Source organism: Acanthochromis polyacanthus, chromosome 16 (assembly GCF_021347895.1).
Source record: "Acanthochromis polyacanthus isolate Apoly-LR-REF ecotype Palm Island chromosome 16, KAUST_Apoly_ChrSc, whole genome shotgun sequence".
Taxonomy (NCBI): Eukaryota; Metazoa; Chordata; class Actinopteri; family Pomacentridae; genus Acanthochromis; species Acanthochromis polyacanthus.
This window is the reverse complement of record NC_067128.1, coordinates 5,322,740-5,337,582: the sequence shown is the minus strand read 5'-3', so window position 1 is coordinate 5,337,582 and position 14,843 is coordinate 5,322,740. Positions and strand designations below refer to the sequence as shown.

The 14,843-nt window shown below is 41.4% G+C and overlaps 1 protein-coding gene across 2 annotated transcripts in view; it reads right to left on the bottom strand.

Annotated features, from left to right (window-relative positions):
* Nucleotides 1-14,605, bottom strand: part of LOC110951382 (1-phosphatidylinositol 4,5-bisphosphate phosphodiesterase beta-1) — a 187,684-nt gene extending 173,079 nt beyond the window's left edge. The window contains exons 1-2 of one of the 2 annotated variants that reach the window (XM_051960678.1): nt 14,166-14,605; nt 6,886-6,963 (exon numbers count right to left, since the gene is read on the bottom strand). In XM_051960678.1, the coding sequence (XP_051816638.1) occupies nt 6,886-6,963; nt 14,166-14,264 (177 nt within the window). In that variant the 5' untranslated portion in view covers nt 14,265-14,605. The remainder of the gene's footprint in view (nt 1-6,885; nt 6,964-14,165) is intronic. The other variant, XM_051960677.1, reaches the window with a different exon arrangement.
* Between the last annotated feature and the right edge of the window lie 238 nt (nt 14,606-14,843).

Genomic DNA, 14,843 nt, shown 5'->3' with positions numbered 1-14,843 from the left:
TTTGTTCTTTTTACAATATACAAGCATTTTTTTTACCATATAGTAAAATTGTTACTGTATATAATCCACTTAAAAATATAATTATTTTACAACTATTTGACACTATTTCACCAAGCTTTTTGTCACCGTTTTTGAACATGACAGTCTTCCACTGCATCCTCGCTGGCAGATTTTTTTTTTTTTTACAGCGTAGAGAAAGAGATTGTTTAATAGAACAGCATATACACCCTGAAGACAGCATCTCTTTTTCCACATTCAGTGTCCTAATTTACAGCAAGCTGGTGGCATAACAGAGCTTTTCTCTATTACAAAACAGGAGTAGCGGTGCAGTGGTAAATGACGTGGACTCAGAGCGTGCATGCAGGAACTGGTGTGTGTTCAGAGGTAAAGTCTCGGTCAGCTGCTCTGATATGACTGCAGTGAAACTCCCTCGTCTAGGAAAACATCAAGTTAATGGAAGCTATTAATTAGTTGGATACACTGATAGGCACTAATAGAACCAGATCATATTATGTGTGTTTGGAGGCACTAGACTGGCCGACTGGAAGGAATCAGCAGCTGTACGGACAAATCAGCTGATCAAACTAGAAAATTCTCAGTTCAAGGTTAACCTGAGAGGGAGTTTTGATAAGGTAACTAAGGCCGGTATCTTAAGTTTGACATTTGTTCCTGGTATTTACGAAACTCTTCACCATAACTGGAGTGCAGGAACGAACACACACACACACACACACACACACACACACACACACACACACACACACACACACACACACACACACACACACACACACACACACACACACACACACACACACACACACACACACACACACACACACACACACACACACACACACACACACACACACACACACACACACACACACACACGGAATATTCTCACAGGTGTCAAGTTTAGCTCTGCAGGTGCAGCAGTTCAGATTTCTGTGTTTTCTCGCTATGTTCTTTTTCTGGTTTTAGTCAGAATAGAGAAGAGCAACCACACTTCCTGTGACGTTAAGGATAGAACAGAATAGCCACGCATGTCCTAAATATTAAAGATCAAACTCTAATCTGTCTGGGAAAGTAAAAAAAAAAAAAAAAAAAAAAGGATAAATCATGACAATAAATGTTTGGTTAAAGTTTCAAGTGCTTCCAAGAGCGCTCTCTCTAACAATCTTAGGTGTATCACGATGATTACAAATGGAATGCCTAATAAAAGTACAAAATATATTGATGAAGGATCAAAAGTGCAACGTGTGCAATAGTCACACCACAAGAAATGTGTCCTGAAGAAAAGAAAATTAACACAAACACTTCATGTTGCAACTTTTTTGTTGCTTGATCTCATCTTCATTTTTAAAGACTAATCTAGAGGTAAAATCTGGAATAACATAAAACATAATTTTAATCCGATTTATGGTTTCTTTAAATATACAGTTTTGAAAATGTAATTTGAGCATCAACATTGCAATGTGTGCACAGTAAGTGTGAAGTAAGGCAAACAAAAACTCATACAGTCGTCATTTACCTTGTCCAGTATACAAGAAAAGTTTGTTGAACATAATTAACTGTGATTTAAAGGTCCTTCAAGACACAGTTTGTTTAAATTTTACCTAAAAAGACACAGAGTTCATTGACATTGACAGCTCCACATGTACTCAGATAAATGAGTGAAGAATAGGCTAGAAACAGGATGGAAGATCTGACTGCAATAAGAAACACAAAGTCAGTTGTATGGAAATATTTCAGCAACAGAAAGGATGATGTTGACCAAAAACAGGTGCTTTTCATTTACCTCAGCATCACAAAGCTCTGTAAGATGAGTACAAACCCAGAACTGGCTGCCATCCAAAGCAAAAAAAAAGAAACTATTTCAGATGCCTCTGTCAGTGTTACACCATACAAAAGATTCCAGACAGCAGAGGGAAATACACTGCTCAAAAAAATTAAAGGAACACTTTTTAATCTAAGTATTGCATCAAATCAGTGAAACATGTGGGATACTGATCTGGTCAAGTAAGTAACTGAGGGGCTTTTTAGTCAGTTTCAGCTGCTTTGGTGTTCACGAAATTAACAACAGGTGCTCTAGAGGGGTAACAATGAGACAACCCTCAAAACAGGATTGGTTTTACACATGAAGGCCACCGACATTTTTTTTCCTTCCTAATGTTTTCTGACTGTTTTTCACTAGTTTTGCATTTGGCTAGGGTCAGAGTCACTTCTGGTAGCATGAGGCGATACCTGGACCCTACAGAGGTTCCACAGACAGTCCAACTCCTCCAGGATGAAACATCGGTGTGTGCCATTGCCAGAAGGTTTGCTGTGTCTCCCAGCACAGTCTCAAGTGCATGGAGGAGATTCCAGGAGACATGCAGTTAGTCTGGGAGAGCTTGACAGGGCTGTCGAAGGTCCTCAACCGACCAGCAGGACAGGTATCTGCTCCTTTGTGCAAGGAGGACCAGGATGAGCACTGCAATAGCTCTACAAAATGAGCTCCAGCAGACCACTGGTGTGAATGTCTCTGATCAAACAATCAGAAAGAGATGTAATGAGAGTGGTCTGAGGGCCCAGCGTCCTCTAGTGCCCGCTGTGCTCGCTGACCGGCACCGTGGAGCTCGGCTGGCATTTGCCATAGAACACAGGAATTTGCAGGTCTGCCAATGGTGCCCTGTGCTTTTCACAGATGAGAGCAGGTTCACCCTGAGCACATGTGACAGGCATGAAAGGGTCTGGAGAAGCCGTGGAGAATGTTATGCAGCCTGTAACATTGTTCAGCATGACCGGTTTGGTGGCGAGTCAGTGATGGTCTGAGGAGGCATATCCATGGAGGGACGCACAGACCTCTACAGGCTGGACAATGGCATTCTGACTGCCATTAGGTATCAGGATGAAATCCTTTGACCCATTGTCAGACCCTACATTGGTGCAGTGGTCCTGGATTCCTTCTGGTGCACGACAATGCCCAGTCTTATGTGGTAAGAGAAGTCATGCACTTCCTGGAGGATGAAGGAACTGATACCATTAGCTGGCCCCCACGCTCACCTGACCTGAATCCAATAGAACACCTTTGGAACATTATGTTTTGTTCCATCAGACACCATCAGGTTGCTCCTCAGACTGTCCAGGAGCTCAGTGATGCCCTGGTCCAGTTCTGGAAGGAGATACCCCAGAACACCATCTGTCGTCTCATTCAGAGCTTGTCCCGGCATCGTCAGTCATGCTACAAGCACATGGAGGCCATACAAACTACTGAATACCATTTTGAGCTGCTGTCAAGGAATTTCAGCAAGATGGACTAGCCTGCCTCATCAATTTTTCACTTTGATTTTGGGGTGTCTTGAATTTAGCCCTCCTGGGGGGTTGATAATTTTCATTTCCATCAAATAATGTGGCACTTTTCATTCCTAACACATTATCCAGTCCATATCAATGCTAATATCCAGTTTGTTTTTTTCCCCGTATTGAAGTGTGTTTTCAAAGTGTTCCTTTAATTTTTTTGAGCAGTGTATATTCACATTGCAAAAGACATGATACTAATTAACACAAAGGGATTTTAAAAACATGATGCAGTAACTTCAGAAGCAGTACGTAATATTTATCTCAAGTTGCCGTTCAAGAGATGAATGAAAAATGCAAGGCACAAGCTGAAATAGAGCTGTCAGAGTGGAATATTTTGCAGCAACAACGGAGCTCTACACAAGTCAAACTGTTTATTTATGAGGACTTCCGACTGGAAATTCTCTGTTTGCATTTTTTCCTGATGATCTTACAAGTGAAAACATCACAACAGGGAAGAGAGAATTTGTTTGGAGCCTCAATGAGAGATGTCAAGACCCTTCAACAGCAGATAATGTAGTGTTTTGGCTGCAGCTGGTTAGGTACACCTGTGCTATATTTGCGTTTTTTAACAAAACATCACAATATCATCTTTTTCCAACATTGTGTAGCCCTAACGCCTAATGTGGCCTCAACAAACTCCAATGGTGTTGCCATGGTAATGAGCTCTGGATCATGTCATGGCAGCAGTGAATGAAAAAGTTGTTTGTTTTCCGTGAACTCTGTGGACAAATGACACTTTAGCCCTGGTAATAAAGCAGCTTTCCAAGCCCAAAGCACAGCAGCTTCTCATTTAAACACGACGGAAACCAGTGTTCTGACGGCTGACCTGCATCATGAAGTAAGATTATATCGTAAACAGTTTGTAAACACAAAGGTCCATTCTGTTTTCTTCAACTTTGCCTGCAGACACACACTCCATCAACTCCATATCGTCTTCTGACACCTGCTCAGACTGATGCCAAGCAAAATGAGACGCGTCGGCAGGTCTAACTTTCACTTTAGACAACAACAAACAGACAGTAGTTTAGTGCTTTGACACTTTCTCCTTGTCAATCATCTGTTAGCACAATAACAGATCCCACACTTTTTCATATTCTGTCTGAATTTTATGTCCTTCACTACTCATTTTGAGTATTTAGTCTGATACTGACACTGACAAAATGCCTGGCTTCAGTAAGACTAATGCATCAGTGCATCACAGAATCCAGATACAGAAAACTCTGGAAAAATATGTGGATAGAAAAGCATGAAAGTTAAATCTCTCACACTGATGATCTTGTTACAATCCAATGCTCTGCTGGAAAATCTTGGATCCTTGCATTCATGTAGATGATACTTTAACTCTTACTATCTATCTGAACATTATTCCACATTAAGAACGACACCCAATGGCGACTGTGACGATCCAACCTCTCGGGCCAGCTGGGTGTATCAAAATAACCAGATGTTATTGGTTCAGGTAAGCAATTTATTGCTCAGTAGCAAATCCAAGATAAAAGTGATCAAACAAAGCAAACAAGATTGGTGGGAGTTGCCAAATCAAAGAACAAAATAAAACCAAATGAAGATTAACAGAGCATCTAACCTAGCTAAACACAACACAACTAAACTCCCTAGACAAATTTAAACACAGAAGCAACACCCACCACAAACAGCAGAAACTAAGATAAACGGTGCACAGAACTAACTAAACACTGGTGCCTCAGAAGACATACATTTAATACACGACACATGAAGACTTCAGGTACAAAATAGCTTCTTCCTGAAGTTGGTGGACTGCTAACAGGTGCTACAGTCTCCACTAAGACTGGAGGCTTCACACCAAATTATCAGCCGCCAACAGTCACCCCTCAGTGACTACGGAACCGACGGACCACAATAGAATATAAACGAGTCACTAAGAGGCACCAGGGAGAACTGGTTGCATCAAACCAGTAGCGGACCAATAATTCAGTATCGAGGACCAGGGTTGGGAGGAGGTCTGGAGCTCCAACCTCATCATTCCTCGTGAGAGTCAGGTGGGAATCCGGAGCTCAGTCTTCGGTCAGGTGTAATCAATTCACTCTCCACACGATTTCCAGACACAGAAGCTGTACGAAGTCCATTTCCAAACAGCCTGCTACCAAAGGCCGTAACAGCATCAGTGCTCCTTCAGCAGTACAAAGCATCCAAAAACTGCGAAAGAATTGGCTTATGGAAAACAACAATGATCCCACCCAGCCTGCAAACTTCTGATTGGTCATTTGTGGGATGCACCACACCAAACTAAGTCCGCAATAACCCAACCCTGCGGCCCATAAGACCCAAAAAATCTGCTTCCATCATCATCCTTACAGGTCCAATGTCCATGCCCCATCGATGTAAAGCTTTACTGACGTCATAAAAAGGACCTGCACAACTTTAGGCGGGTGGTTTCAAAGTTCTGGCAATGCACTGGGTTGGTCAATCAGATAGAGACCAAGTGTGAAACCTGCATGTATCATACACCTCAGAGTGCTGTGCTAATTTGATTTATTTAACATTTCAAAACAGAGAAGGAGGAGACAATTACTGCAGCTGTGATAGCGCTGAATTAGTCTGGGCACAATGCAGCATAAAACACTGATTTCTTACTGCTTGATAAGCTTTAAAGCTTGGGTTCAGGCCTTTTACTTATAAATGAACGCTACATCGCCACATTACCTTGCTGAATGAATTCATGCAATCCTGATTATGTCTATCAGCAGCAGGCAAATCTCTTTCTACTTCACAGTTTATTGGAAACCGCTTTCTGTGGCGACTTTCCTGTGCTGGCAGGGATGGTTTACATCAAGCAGCAATGACTGGTTTACCAGAGCTCAAGAAAAAAGCAACTGAGAGACGGTTTAGACTGCATATTGGGTAGGAATATTATTGATTTTATCGATTATTCACAGTTGATAAAAAATGATAATGTATTCTAAATTAGCTATAGCACCTGGTTGTGCCACCAGGTCCTGTTTAATACAACATAAGAAGCTTGTGTTTAATACCAAAGCAGACAGTGCTTGGACAACGGGCAGCTTCATGCCAAGCAGAGAGCATCGTGGGAGTTTAGATAGCAAAGGGCACCATGACAAAGATTTCTGTGGTAGTTAATGGCTTCTTGCATGATTAAAGTGAGCTTAAGTTTTCTAGGACAGCAACCCCCTAACTCAGCCAATAAACCAAGCAGCTTTGACAATAAATATCACCAGTCTGTGGGTTAAAATTGCTCTACCAGCATACCCAAAATTATCCAATTTCCATGTGTCAACAATTAAGTGATAACTGATAAATAATGTTGTCGATTGCATCCATAGTAGTGACAAAAACAACTTGCAACAAAAATCCAAAAAGCTTCTACATGTTTGGGAGGCAGAAAAAGGTTTTGCCCTCCAGGTGTAAATTTAAGTTTCTATACATCTGAATTTCAATCTTGAAATTCAAGACTGCAAAAGCAGTGCTACACAATCCTTACAAGTCCAAGATTCAAGGACTGACAGGACTAAAACAGTCGCTCCTGCTGTTGTGGTGTCTTACCTTGTTCTGGTCGGTCCAATACAAGAAGTAACCTTTGGGGTCAACTGTCAGAGTCACCGGGGTCACAGTGGTGGAATCCTGAAGTAAAACAGAAAACATCTGGAATCAATGTGTGCGGATGTCTGTTTGTCCCTGTCTGAGTATTTTACATGAGCGTGTGCTTTGATGTGTGCGATGGAATACTTTCAAGCTAAAGCAATAAAAATTCATTTGTCGGGATCAAGGCATCATTTTTGTATTACCGCTTGCATACCAGAAACTGAAATGACAATAAAAGTGCTGTTTATGTTGCGAGCACACATACAATCCTTTCCTTCTAGGGAACTTTCCAAACCATGACCTGGCAACGCCACAAATGACCACAGAGCCTGGTGCGACTCTTTGTGATGACAGCAATCACAAACTGACGGCTGTTTCACAGTTGACGTTTCCATTTCCCCTCTCTTGTATCAGACAAATGCTTTCCCACAGTTTCTACATACAGTTGGCTTGGAGTCTCGCACACACAGTCTGACCCTGAGGCATAACATGGCAACACCAGATATTATTGGATGCTTCTATAAAAAGACAGAGCTTTTGCCTGTTTTTTTTTTTCCCTGTGTCCATGGTGGCTGTGGTTCAGCTGAACAGTAGCATATTGTCCTCTTCAATCAGCCATGGCTACGAGATCACAGAGATGGAAGCCGCATTTGCTGCACAGAGCAAGAAAATCTTCAAAGTGTCTTCATGAGGCTTCTAATGATTTCTCTATCACAGCGTTGGGAGACAGAGCTAATGGTCTGCATCTGCTACACACTTGTCATGTTCGGATGCGACCCTACGCGACCTGTTGGGAAGAAGATCATGAAATGTTTGAGCTGGGAGACATGAGAAGAAATGTCTGTGCTGAGTAGTGGAGAAGCATGAGATCATTCCACATTGTCTAAATAAGACAATCTGCCACAGCTGCTCCATCATGAACCTAAAATCCACAGAGAAACTTACAAAGCAGAGAGAAAGACAAAAAATGAAAGAGGGGAAGTGAGCGGTAAGCAAATAAAAATGCTAAGGTGCAGCATCAGAGGAATTTTCTATTGTGACATTTGCTATGGCAACCCATCGTTCTCGTAGAAATCTATTAGAGACTCAAGAGGAATCATTTTGGTTGTGTGCACATGGCTGCGGAATATTTCCAGGCTTGATTGAATGACAAAAGATGCAGCTCATGCCGCTGAATGCATGCAGGATACACAGTATTTATAGCCCGAGGGAGGAGGGGGAAAAAACACCTCTTTGATCGAAGTTCTAAGATAAAGAATCTCATACCTCATCCTCTTCATATCAGTGATCTGCACTGAACTCACAATCCACAGTCCAATTTCTCCAGTTTAGTTACTACAGATGAATATCTCTGTCTCGTCCTCGAGGTGCTCTGAAGACGATAAAATGTTCATTTTCAGCTAGTATCGATAACAACTGATCATTTTTAATGACCTATTTTAAACGAACGTAAGATGGAAAAAGTTTATTTTGAATGAGCAATTTGAGGCGATTTATCAAGGAACACAGGCAATAACTTATGTTACCTCAGTAATGAAGTGTAGGCACTTAAATGGAAATAAATAAAGATAGAGGAACTATCTCGACAACCAACACCTGGAGGTGACCAGGGTGAAGCTGCTACAACACACAGAGGTTGAAATTCAAAGTGGTTGGTGTGGATCAGGTATCGAAGTGGGGGGACCCTATACGTCCACCCAACTCCCACCAAGAGTGCATTGCTAAGGTGGAGGACACAGGGTTGCAATCGTTTTTAGGCAGCAGATTCAGTCTTGGAAGTTAAAACTAGCCACAGCCACCTTGAAGGAAGGTCTAGACTGTAGCCCCAGACTAGCATGCCTCAGCAGACCTTCATAGAAGCCACTTGAAGAGCGACGGAGGGTGGAAAAAAGCTGTTATCAAGTGGTATGATAGCCTGTTTTCACTATGTGCTTTTCATTATGTATTTTCATTAACCCCCTGAACCCCCAAAAACAGTCAGCAGGTTTGAAAGATATATTTAAGAAAGAAATCACCAAAATTACACCATTTCTCAGCCAAAAAGTGTAACAACAGAAAGAATTAGCAGATTTTCAAGTTCAATCTAAGCCTAAAATCATATTTCCTCACATTTACCTTATTCTACATGACTCATTCATTTTCGGCTGAAGTGCAGGCAGTGTTTAAACAGATGGGTTTTCAACGTTGTGACAGCTCTTGAACTTCTACAGCGTGCAGTTCCATCAGAAAATTTTAACAAATCTTTTCAGCTGAACTGCAGGCTGTGTTTATATATAATAGTGAGGATACAAGTATGGAAACAACTTAAGAATCTAAAATAGTATTAGTATGTAGAGACTAGAGCCACCACCCTTTTTCTAATTTTGTAAAATATGTTACCAAAGAAACCCTTTTTTTTTTATTTATGATATTATAACTGGATATTTTGGCGCTCTCATTCTTTCTTGCCATGGCTATGCTGTTTTCATAGAGGCGCAGGACTTTAAATCGCAGTGAAACATTAGTCTAGAGTGAGTAAAAAATGTGACGTGAGACAAAAAGCGTGGGGTTCAAACAATTTTCTTATTCCTACTGATGAAGTATCCGTGTATATTGTTTCATCATCCAGGTCTAGTTACTCCTACAAACTTTCATGACATGACACCGAGTTGGATCTGTAACTTTTCAGCAAGTTGCTCGTATTACCAGTAAAATCAAGTCAGAGGATGACTCATGGTGATTGATGGCTCATCTGCGATGTCAGAAGAACAAAAGAGGACGGATTGAGAGCACCGGGAATCTGCCTAATGATGTGAGAGCAGTCATTTTCCCCATCTTGTTCCCTAATGTCCCAACTCTCCATGGCCACCGCTACAAAACACATTAAGCCATTACGGACTCGAAGCAAAGATTTTCTCCTGGGTCTGCACATTCGCAAGAAAAAACAAAAAGTACTTATAGCACTGTGGATTAGACTTCAGAGTGATTTGCTGAGATTAGTACCTCCACAACAGCGCTGCTCCTGGTTTTTTATTGCCATTCGACTATTTTGGGGATTTGTCATTAATGGGACAACATTAGGCAGCAGTGGCCGGCTTTTTTCTGCTGAATTAAGATGAGATTAGTGGCTGGCTTGAGAAAGTACAAACACCCCGAGGGAGACGATTCCAGGCAGGAGACGCTGCCATTATTTTTAGTGAGTCTGTACCATTAACCATCACCTGAGGGGGGTGAGCTGGAGCGCACATTTGAGCTCAGCATATTTCTGCTCTGTATGCTAATGACATATTCTACTACTTTTAAGGGATTTCTGCTCCCCCGTGGAGCCCGATGATATCTTACTCAATACACACCACACCAAAGGGGCTATGATACAAGTGTAAGCTTATAAAAATCTGTGTTTACAAAGGCCCGGCATCGTCTCTCACAAATTTCACATCTTGCCAGTCCCTGTCAGCGATCCTTAAGAAGAAGGGTCTCTTTCCGAGAGGATTTGGACGGCTGCCTGTCCTCCATTCTGTGGTGCTAAATGTGGCATTTGAACTGAGTGACAAATAATAGCACAATCCAGGCGTTATTTCAGGCCATAACCAGGCATTTCAAGAGCTAAAGAAGCCGCCGGCTGTCTACAAGTGGCAGCAACAAAAGTACAAGGTGTCTGTAAGAGGGAGGTTGGCGAGGTCTGGGACTTAAAGAGATTTTCTGATTGCTCTTCTAGTCATTTTTCATCCACAAATACAGTGAGTCTGCAGTTGCTTTTCACCGCTCAGCTTCTGAAAACTCCTCGCAGTACTGTGTCCTTACACAGCAAACAAACTTTACACCTTTTTATGTCCCCGTTGGATTCTAGCAGCGAGAGAGAGAAATCCTCAACGGAATAAAGCAATAAATTAGAGCACGTACATCAGATTTTTTCCGTGTTGTTGTTGCTTTTACAATTTCTTGCGGAGAGAGGTTAGAGCAGAGCCCAACATCCGAAGCCAAGATAAGAAGAAAATGATTTAATTCAATCCTTTCCCACTGATAATTCATTCGAGCTTCTTTCACTTTTTAATTTTTTTTTCAGCCCGGCTCTGGATTCCTCTGTGATTCTTTCCATGAAATGATACGCAGAGGCAAGAGGAAGGAAGGAGTGCATGGGAAACGAAACAGAGAATGTATCTGTGTTCGATAGCGTGTTTTCTCAGGAAAGGCCTGGTGGGCATTTGGTTCTGGAGATTGGCCCACATGTACAAACTACGACACACAAACAGGGCTGTCAGGGGAAACAGACTCACACCTCACGCCCCTTCTCACAACAAACCAGGGAGCGGGCTGAAGGAATAAGAGCTCATTAGTAATTACTCAAGAGCCGTTATTCAAGCTGAGGATTGATGATTGACAGAGTGTGCACAGTTTCCTCTCAGCCATCTGCACTGACCACGTTCACGCTCTCAGAACATTTATCCGCTGAAGCCATCTGCGCTGAGCTCCACTCACCTGAGATCTGGGATTTGATCATGTATTTGAGAGCATAATGTAATTATAGTATAGTATATTTCTAAACCATAATGTGGTATGTATTAGGAATCAACCGATTATCAGACCTGATACTCAGTATTTTTCCCCACTTACTGGTATTTTGTAAGCAATTCCAGATTGAAAAAATTATTTTAAAATGTGCTGCTTCAGCTCTGATGCTGCTGCCTCTTTCCATCTGTAGTGACACCTCATGATTAATTAATAAATCAATCATTTGTCAACCTGAATTAATCAATCACTAACTACTGGTGGCAATTCTCTCATTCCAGCTTTTCTTCAGATTTTTTTTTTTTGACATTTTAGTCATTTTGGACACACTTTCCATAATTTCTGGAGAACATCTGAAAAATATTTAGACCAAATTTGAGTAATTTGGGGGCTATACTTTAATAATTTTTGACAGAATTTGAGTAATTTTGGACCAAATCATCAATTTTTCACACATCTTGAATAATATTTGGACAAAAGTTGACTCACTTTTGGACAGAATCTGAGTCATTTTGGACAAACTTCCAAGTATCTGATCGGTTACGTGTCACTAAAGCCGCATCAATCAATTGGTTTTGAGTAATTTTGACACAATTTGAGTCACTTTTGTCAAGATCTGAGTCATTTTTGGTGACATATTAGTCATTTTGGACAAGTTTATTTGTAAGTTTTGTCAGGTTTTGAGATATTTTGGACAAATTATGAGTATCTGATTCATCACACGTCAGGAAAGCTGCAAAATTGATTAGTAATCAGAAATTGAATTAATCGACAACTTTTTTGAAAATTAATCAGTTTAAGTAATTTTATACAAAAAATAGTCAAAATCTTGTGATTCCAGCTTCTTCATATGAATATTTTCTGGTTTTGTTCCTTCTTTGTGACAATAAACTGAATATATTTGAGTTGTGGACAAAACAAGTCATTTGTCATTTTTGTCTTTTTGACATTTTTCCACTACTCTGTCATTTTATACAAATATACAACTACTCATCTATTTATCAAGAGAATGTCCAACAGATAGCTGATAATAAAAATAATTATTAGCTGTTGAGTGAGCAAAAGCCAGTCAACACTAAGAGATAAATGTTGACAATCTTCAACAAACATGTGTAAAACATTAATAAACAAAGGAACTTCAACAACATTTGGCTTTTACCAAGATTTTAGTTTTTACAGCTCTAAGTATCAGTTGTTGATCTCTCTGACTGCTGATAACTGACATCAGTACTGACTCTGAGAAAAATGTACCTGGTCGACAACGACAACTGAGCTCAGTGAATCTGAACTTGTATTTGTGAGCAAGATTTCCTGAAATTATATATGAAACTGCCACTTATATTTAGCTTATGTGGAGCACCTGACTGCTTATGCTGGTCTACGTGTCTGATTTACAAGCAAATAGTACTGTTATTAATGATTATTTCCATTGTCAATTAACTTGTATTCTGTACTGATTGATCAAACGCTCAAAATCAGCCCAAAATTACTCAAAACAGACCAAAACGGCATAAACTTGTCTAAAATTGACAATGGGCCCAAAATGAGTCAGAATTTGTCCAAAATGGTAAAAACGACTAGTTGTTTGGTCTATTAAATCAAAAAAAATATCAACCAGTGTGTCCCAAAGCTTAAGCTTTGTCCACAACACAACAACAACTCAGAGGAAGGAAGAACCCAGAAAATGCTCATGTTTATGAAGCTGGAGGCAGAGCTTCGTAAAAAATGTCTCAAAATTTCTCAAGCTGATTGTTCCATTATCAAAGCAGTTGATGATTTATTTAATAAACTGCAGCTCTCCGTGCTCAGTGTGATCTGCAAACAGATTTTAGTTCCCACAAGAAGAGACAGTATCAGAACCATGATGAACAGCAGGTTACAGGTGGAGGCATCTGTCTACTGTATATTTTCTCTGAGCGGAAAAGAGAAGCCCTTTTCCCAGAATGAAAAGCAATCACAATCATATTCAAATACTGCCACAATAAACACACATCAAGGCTGGGGAAACCAGAGGAATGCATGCAGTTATTCAAATAGGATGGGCTGTGGAAAAAAAATGTCACAGAAAGCTCCGTCAGCACGACGACAGAACACAGAAGATGTAAATAAGAAGGAAATAAGTGCAATAAAGTCATTTCATTTGAACTCGGTTTGCAGTGCAGCTGCTGTATGTGAATCCTGGACTGGATTATGTGTTGATTTGTTGCTCTGGAGAGGTGCAGTGCGGCCACAGCTGTCTGTTGAAAGGTTACTACTGTTATGTTTTACTCAGCAGCGGGATGCAATCAATTTTAATCAAGGTCATGTCACTGCAGCTGGACAGTCACTGCATAAGCAATAAAACATGAATAAAAACATGCAAAAAATAAATAAATGCTGCATCTTTCATCCAAGTGTTGTCAACAGTTATATTCTCTAATTAGTTGCAGTTAATTGATTCCGGTGAGATTATGTCTAATTTGATTCAATGACACACACAAGCAGTGGCAAAGACGCGTGCACTCCCCCCAAGCGCGCACACATACTGTGCATTGGGAAACGTAAACAGAGCACATGTCAGTGGACACTAGAGCATTTCTCTGAAAGCAGGAAGCCAAACGCAACCAGCCGTGTGTCAGTGCAGATCCACACAAATGAACCCGCTTCTGTTGCACGAGTAGCCTCTGCATGTAATCCATTCTGTGCAAAGCAAGAGAGAGAGAGAATAAAGAGCAAAATAAAGAAATAAAGACGCACAGCTGATCTCTACTTACATCGTCCCATTTCATGAATTTGTTGCCCTTTCTCAGGCTCTCGGGCACGGACACTGGCTTGAGCTGCAGCGCATGAACTCCCGGCTGTGCCCCAGCCATTGGCTCATCTACTCGTCTCGACGCACGGCACAAGCAGCAAGGAGTCACTTCACTGTCTCCTACTCTTTATTCCTCTGTGTGATCTGCCTTAAAAAGCAGGCTGACGGAAGCCCACTACTGCTGCCAGTGTGTCATGCCCGCATTGACGGCTGCAGCTGCGGCGGCGGTGGTGGCGCGTCTCGGCTTTGGAGAGCTGTGGAGGCGGACGCAGGCGTGTAGCGGAGCGGAGCCACTGATCGACTGAGTGAGCGACATGCAGCTAAAGACGAGGAGAAAGAGAGAAGGGGGAGGCGGGGAAGGAGAAGGAGGGGGCATCTAAATGAGTTGCACGTCTGGTTACAAATTGTACAAGTCAGCGCAGGGACCGGATCGATGCTTTAAGTGATTTAGCGCCTCCGTGCGTCCGAGGCAACACGACGGGCTTTTAGTGGCCGCAAGCTTTAAGCAAATGAGAGGCTCAGAGCAGGTGCATGCAAATCCGGTGTTTGGTAAGAGAAGAATAATGAAGGTAGGCTGCGTGATAGCAGAGATATTGAGTTTTCTCTTTGGTAAATAAGGCAGGATTTGGTCTTTTTTTTC